The sequence below is a fragment of the Crocuta crocuta genome, unplaced genomic scaffold, assembly GCF_008692635.1.
Source record: "Crocuta crocuta isolate KB4526 unplaced genomic scaffold, BGI_CrCroc_1.0 scaffold216, whole genome shotgun sequence".
Classification (NCBI taxonomy): domain Eukaryota; kingdom Metazoa; phylum Chordata; class Mammalia; order Carnivora; family Hyaenidae; genus Crocuta; species Crocuta crocuta.
This window is the reverse complement of record NW_027531504.1, coordinates 537,469-544,684: the sequence shown is the minus strand read 5'-3', so window position 1 is coordinate 544,684 and position 7,216 is coordinate 537,469. Positions and strand designations below refer to the sequence as shown.

Genomic DNA, 7,216 nt, shown 5'->3' with positions numbered 1-7,216 from the left:
GCGATGCTGTGCTTCCTGAGGGGAATGGCCTTCGTGCCCTTTCTTCTGGTGACCTGGTCGTCCGCCGCCTTCATCATCTCCTACGTGGTCGCGGTGCTCTCGGGGCATGTCAACCCCTTTCTCCCCTACATCAGGTGAGGCCGGGCTGAGCGGCGGGGGTCGGGGGCCGGGCAGGGGCGCCGCGGGGCAGAGGGCAGCGTTGTCGCTGTGGAGGGAAGGGTCGCGACCCAGCGGGGGGCATCCCAGGGACAGACCCGTGTCTGACGACGGGGGTAGCGCGCTCCTGGCGGCCGGGACCGGTAGGGAGGCAGCGGGTACACAGCCCAGCGGGTCTGACTTGACCCTGAGCACTGAACAGGGTGGCGTCGGGAGGGGCCCAGAACAGACGGTAGAACTTCAGACGAACTGTGGGACAGAATCCCTGGAAGATGCCTCTCGGGCCGTATTGAAATAAGAATGGGTCCTGATGGACGCCATTTGTTGAGCGTGTGAGAGGTAGATCCAGGTGTGTGCTAAAAAGCGCACAGATTTCACTTCCGCTTCCCAGCATCTTCGTGATGGATGTCCGGCTTATTTTTCATGCAAGGAAACCAAGTTTAAGCAGATGTTGAAACATCATCAATGTGACACTGATGTCACAGTTAGAAATGGTGGAAGTGGAATTCAGGCCCAAGTCTGCCCCATGCCAAAAGCAACACTTTGTCACTTCCGAGGCTTTGGGAGTCGGGCTTAAGCGTTCCTGGATGGAGCTGCCCAAGATCCCCCTGGATACCGCACCCCCAAAGTCAAAGCCCTCAAATTATCAGCAGCTTATGACATCTTTTGTGTTGCCATTATACCATTTTGTTGTTGTCGTTTGGTGTGTGTGTGTGTGTGTGTGTGTGTGTGTGTGAGAGAGAGAGAGAGAGTTTTGGCGTCTACTTTTCCTGAGGGTTGCTTCATCGGTGTCCAGGACGTCGTGATCCTTTTCAAATGGCTCCCATCTCTGTGGCTAGCCCATGGCAATGGGCATTCCTTAAACATTAGAAGAATCCTCTTTATCCTGCATTGGTTGGTGAGGGAATAGTAAAGTTGGTGACAACCAAGGTTTGTTACCACTTTATGATTATAGTGATTGTAGGGCCTCTCCCTCCTGCAGCCTTGCTGCGTGGGGAGCAAGGTTCTGTAAGTTTTGTGGGCCAGGAAGGGGAAACGAAGAAGGTGAGGCAAGAGGAGACTAGAGTTTGAAGCAAACAAGAGAGCAATGTGGTGAGTAGTGCAGAGAAGCAAATCTGCCGTTAATGGTGGTTTTGCCCACTCAAGAAGTGTTCCATGCATCAAAGAGACTTTCCCATCAGGCCTTGCACCCAGCAGAAACCTGGACTTGGTTTCTCACAGCTCGTCTCAGTCCCACATGGCATTGTCCAGTCTCTTGATTCTGAAGTGGGATAGAGCCTCTTGGGCTCCTATAAAAGGGAAGAGTTTCCTCTCCTTACAAGGCTTTTTATTGAGAAAATAGTAGCCTTGTTTGTCCTGAATCAGGACAGGAACAGAAGGGGTGAGAGGCAGAGCTTGAGTCTTTGTGGAGATGTCTGATGTAATTGTGAACCATAGCACCCCAAGGTGAACTTGAAATGGAAGACATTTAGGGGGACCTGAGTGGCTCAGTCGGTTGGGCGGCTGCCTTCAGCTCAGGTCATGATCTCGCCGGTTCGTGGGTTTGAACCTTATGTCAGGGTCTGTGCTGACAGCTGACAGCCTGCTTCAGCTGCTGTATGTCCCTCTCTGTCTCTCCCCCCTCCCCATCTCTCTCTCTCTCTCAAAATTAAATAAACATTAAAAATATTAAAAAGAAAAAAAGAAATGGAAGACATTCAGAAATGGGGAAATGAGCTGACAAGGCCAACTACTTGTGAGATGCTCAAATCACAGACAGTCCAAAGAGTAAGTGTTAAATTTAACAGGGAGAGGAAGCCTTTCAGAAAAGCAGGTTTAAAGGAGAAGAAGGCTGGAGATGGTCACCTTGTTGCCAGGAGCCATCGGCCTATAAACAACAAACACATGTATTGCTTGTCCATGTGTGCTGGGTTGGGGGGTGCTGAGGTTTTCTGCTCTCTCTGTCTACTTGAGCAGCTAGAGCATTAGATCATCTCTGTCTCTCCTAGAAAACTTAAGTCATTGAGGCAAAGGCAAGATTTAGATTAAGATGAAGAAGTGATGGGAATAACGCCAGATTTATCCATTTGGCCCCGGCAGTGTTTGACCTTATCTCCTATAACTCATCTCTACTGTCCATGTCTTGGGTTTTGCCTTACCTTCACTCCCTCCACTTCCCTCCAGCCGCACTGGCCCACCTTCCTGTTTCTTGAGCATGTCAGGCGTTATCACCTCCTCATGACCTTCTGGCATTTCTTAACAACATTGAACATTTTAAGAGCCATTGCATTTTAAATAAGAACCATAATTCTGGGAGGACTTCTTTCTAATATGACATTCAAACTCCACTTTCTTATCACATATCTTCTTGTAACACTGTTATTCTTCAGCATATTGGGTAAATGAGCAAATAGCTCTTAGACATACGGAAGGATCCTCAGCCTCATGAATGGGATAAAAATTCAAATTGAACCTCACTGATGCCAATTTTCATCATTGGATTGGCAGAAACCTAAATGTTTGATAACATTGATACTGATACTGGTGAGACTTTGGGGAAACAGGCTTTCACACGTTGCTAGTGGGAATGTAAATAGATTTGGTCTCTATGGAGGGACTTGGCATCTATCAAAATGACAAAAATATATCTGCAAGGGTACTTATAGCATTGCTTTTAATAACAAAAGGATGAAGCAATGCAGATTTCCATCAGAGAGGACTGGCTAAATAAATATGGTTTATCCAAAGAATACCGTAAAGGAAAGCTCTCTCTCTCTCTATAGAATACTTTTTTTTTCTTTAATGCTTATTTATTTTTGAGAGAGAGAGACAGAGCTTGAACAGGGGAGGCAGAGAGAGAGAGGGAGACACAGAATCGAAGCAGGCTCCAGGCTTGGAGCTGTCAGCACAGAGCCCAACATGGGGCTTGAACTCATGAACTGTGAGATCATGACCTGAGCTGTGAGATCATGACCTAAGCCAAAGTCAGACGCTTAACTGACTGAGCCACCTAGGCACCCTATAATACTGTTTTAAATTAATACATTGGTAGGCAAAATCTCCAATACATTGTTACATGGAAAAAAGCAAGATGGAGGGCAAAATATGCTTCCATTAGTGGGGTGGGGGGTGAGGAAAGATAGAAGGTGGAGGGAATAATAGTGTATACTTGTATTTGCTTGTATAAAGAAGTGAATAAAAGCCATTTTTGTATGATCAAGGGGGGAAGTCATGGTCAGTGAGAATTTAGCAGGTGGAAAAGAGAGTGGGAATAAGACGTTGCATCACCCTTTTTAAAATGAATCCTCTTATTTTGAGATAAGTGGAGATTTCCATGCACTAATAAAACAGTGGTACAGAAAGATCCCATGTGTCCTTTACCCAGTCTCCCAAACAGAACATGTCCATACCTGGCATGCCTTATTCTATGTATTTATTCTTTAGCCACATGGCTTGGTTTCCTACCAAAAATTGAATTAGAAAGATGCAATTCAAACAATCACTACATTTAACAAGCTGGAATAGCATGGTCCAATGTTTCTGTATTATGAATCCATTAATGCAAAGATATAAAAACTGAGGACAAGTCAAAGTCAACCTCAGAGGATTAGTTTAAATTTTTACAAGGCCACACACACATTCTTGAGCACAATCATGCTTAATTTGTTATCGTTTCTTATATTCCCTCTGTGACTAAATCTCGAAGGCTACCTTGAATCAACTTTACATATCAACTCCTTCCAGCTGATAAGCCACTTTAATTTATTTATTTGTTTAAAATGTTTATTTATTTATATATATATAGAGAGAGAGAGGACAAGCAGGGGAGGAGCAGAGAAAGAGAGGGAGGGAATCCCAAGCAGGCTCCATGCTCAGTGTGAAGCCCGACTCACGGCTCAGTTTCATGACCAAGAGATCACGACCTGAACTGATCTCAAGAGTCAGATGCTTAAGCACTGAAACTCCCAGGTGCCGCCCAAAGCCATTCTCTTTTATCTCTTTTTCTTTGGTCTGTGTTTCATGCTTCCAGAGTATTCCGTAGCTCTTTATTTTCAAAGTCTTACCAGTTCTGCATCCTGGTTGCGTTTTATTAACCTAATTTTTTGTTCAAGTACTGTTTGCTGAGTAGATTGTGGCCTTTGGCCACTCCCATTGTTCCTCCTCATGACTACAAACCTGCTCAGTGGTTGGTGGCAGAAAACTGGGTCACCTAGAATTAAGAGAGACCAAAATGGCATAATAAAAAAGTAAAAGAGGTTGGGTGTTTAACTACAAAAATGAATCTAAAAATTAGGGAAATTATTTTATCTTTCACTTGGTTAGCAATCACAAAATTCAGGTTATAATCACAATTAGGTGTTAGTTCTATAATGTTCATTGTAATGAAAACATCTTGTAATAACAAAACAAAATGAAAAGACAAAATTCTTACAATAAAAATCTTAAAATGATTCAGGTGTGGACTTTTTAAGTGAAGGATATATACTTTTTTCCAAGACAGTTTTATGATTGTTTGATATAAAGTCCTTAATTTCAGTTTTGTCTTTTGAAGGGAGATATGAAGAAATGTTTGTAGAGATGTTTTATGACTTCAGTTTCCCCAACGACCATTCTTTTTTTTTCCAATGACCATTCTTAATCTGTGTGTAAGGAAATTGATCTTGATTAGTGTGTTTTTCACACAAAATGTAAGTTTCATGAGGGTAGAGATTTAGAGTTTGTTCATTGTTGCTTCCCTACCATGTATGACAGTGTTGGATGTGTAGTAGGTGCTTACTAAATATTGGTTGAACACTAAGATAATTTATACCAGATGGGTCTGCTTTAGTGGTGCCTGTTAACCTTGTCAGCTTCTCTTCAATTGTGAAGGGATTCTGTCAGTGCTCACTGTTCATTAACTTGGGCTGCCATTCTAGCTGTTCTCCAACACCATTTCTTTTTTTTTTTAATTTTTTTTAAATGTTTTATTTATTTTTGAGAGAGAGAGAGAGAGAGAGAGAGAGAGACAGCATGAGAAGGGGAGGGCCAGAGACAGAGGGAGACACAGAATCTGAGGACAGACTCCAAGCTCTGAGCTAGCTGTCAGCACAGAGCCCATCACGAGGCTCGAACCCAGGAACCATGAGATCATGACCTGAGCCGAAGTTGGATGCTCAACCAACTGAGCCACCCAGGCACCCCTCCAACACCATTTCTGTCAAGTTCATGAAATTCTGTATGTTTTACAGGATTTCCAAGTGTAGTTTGGCTTATACTGTTGAATAGTTACGTTACGAGCTTTGATAATCATACTGAGAAGGGAGCACAGGGTGGTGGGTAAGGGAACAATTTTGTTTTTTTATAATTTTTTAAAAAAATTAAAAAAAAATTTATTTCTGAGAGAGAGAGAGCAGGGGAGGGTCAGAGAGAGAGAGGGAGATACAGAATCCAAAGCAAGCTCCAGGCTCTGAGCTAGCTAGAACAGAGCCCGACGTGGGGCTCAAACCCACGAACTGTGAGATCAAGACCTGAGCTGAAGTTGGATGCCTAACCGACTGAGCCACCCAGGCAGAACAATTTTGGAGCAGGCAACTTTGGTTAGAGTATAACTCCACCATGTGCCCCAGCTATCGGATCTTGGCTAGGTTACTTGAATTCCCTCTGCTTTTCTCTGGGTTAATAATAGCACCTCCCTCATAAATTAACATGTGAACTCACTTAGAACTTATTAACACCCTGGCCCAAGAACAAAAGTTCTCTGTAAGTGCTATTATTAGTATTATCAAGGTACCAGTCCACAGTGGTCTGGTTAGATGCTAGGGTTAAGTAGGAAGGGACATTTTGTGGAGGGCTAATTGTATAAGTAGTAGGTTTATTTGTGATTATAGCAGAAGTTTTTTTAAAATTAAATTTAATTTTGAGTTTTATTTATGTAGGTAATCTCTACATGCAGCAAGGGGCTGGAACTCACAACCGTAAGATCGAGAGTTGCATGCTCTATCCGCTGAGCCAGCCAGGAGCCCCTATAGTAGAAGTTTTCTTAACCAGCCTCAATCAATTTGCTGGATTAATTGATCAGCTCATTCTCTGAAAAAATACACTGACCAGAAACCAGTGGTCCCTGAAAGTCTTTCCCAGCGCTGGCCACTCTCTGGGCTGCTTGCTCTTTTTTCTTTTTTTTCTTTTTTTTTTTTTTTACAAAGAAATCTTAGTTTATTTTTTAAGCTTGCTCTTTTTTCTTACCTGTTTCTTTGTATGCTTATTCAATACCAGCTGTATTTGTTCCCAAGTGTGTTTTCGTCAGCTGTATTTTTTTTTTATTGTAATTGTGTGATTTAACTCAACCTATATAAACTGTTGGCCTGTGAATACAAAAATAAAACTAATTTTTAAGAAAAGTCTATTGAATGCTTTGGAAAGATTCAAAAGACATAAGTTGCCAAAAAATTACAGTCTGTTTAGTAGTGTTTATGACTAATGTAAAGATTGACAAAAAGCGATTAGAAAAAACTTAGAAGGATTGTGCACTCAAATGGCTTCAAAAGTATCTCTAAGATTTCCTTCCACTTTAAAGAGAGCAAAACTAGAAATGCAAAGATTCATAGTAGATGTGGTTTATATGCCAGGAAGACACACAGTGGACTGGTACTCCCGTAACAGCCTTGGCCTATGTCAACAGGTAGACAAATAAATGTGTGTACATTTATATGCTTGTGGTGTGTATGTATCCACATAATTTTTTTACCCACATAATTCTTGATGACTTTTTGCCTAAACCAAGTTTTTTGATTATTAACTACATTGCATTTCAAGCAATGGTGACTTTTGCTTTCATTTCAACCAAAACAATGGGGGCCGGGATAATAAATAATCAAATAATTAGGTGTATGTATATAAAGGCACATATTCTGACATGATGTTAATGATACTTCATTCTTTACGGTGGGGTGATCATTATTTCATAGTATCTCTAAGCCATGGTATCATGAGGATGAAAAGGCAGGCTTGCCATTGAAAACTTTTAGCTAGAAAAGTATCCTGAGAAATGATAATTTATAGTTTCACATTTTCTTCAAAAACAGCATTACCCAACTTAGTTAAT

General features: G+C 41.9%; 1 protein-coding gene across 3 annotated transcripts in view; it reads left to right on the top strand.

The window, feature by feature from the left end:
- The first annotated feature begins 3 nt into the window (after positions 1 to 3).
- Positions 4 to 7,216, top strand: part of DRAM1 (DNA damage regulated autophagy modulator 1) — a 51,292-nt gene continuing 44,079 nt past the window's right edge. For all 3 annotated transcript variants that reach the window (XR_013337126.1, XR_013337125.1, XM_077772267.1), the window contains exon 1: positions 4 to 134. Coding sequence is in view for 1 of the 3 variants with exons in the window: in XM_077772267.1 (XP_077628393.1) it covers positions 4 to 134 (131 nt within the window). In the remaining 2 variants the exon portion in view is untranslated. The remainder of the gene's footprint in view (positions 135 to 7,216) is intronic.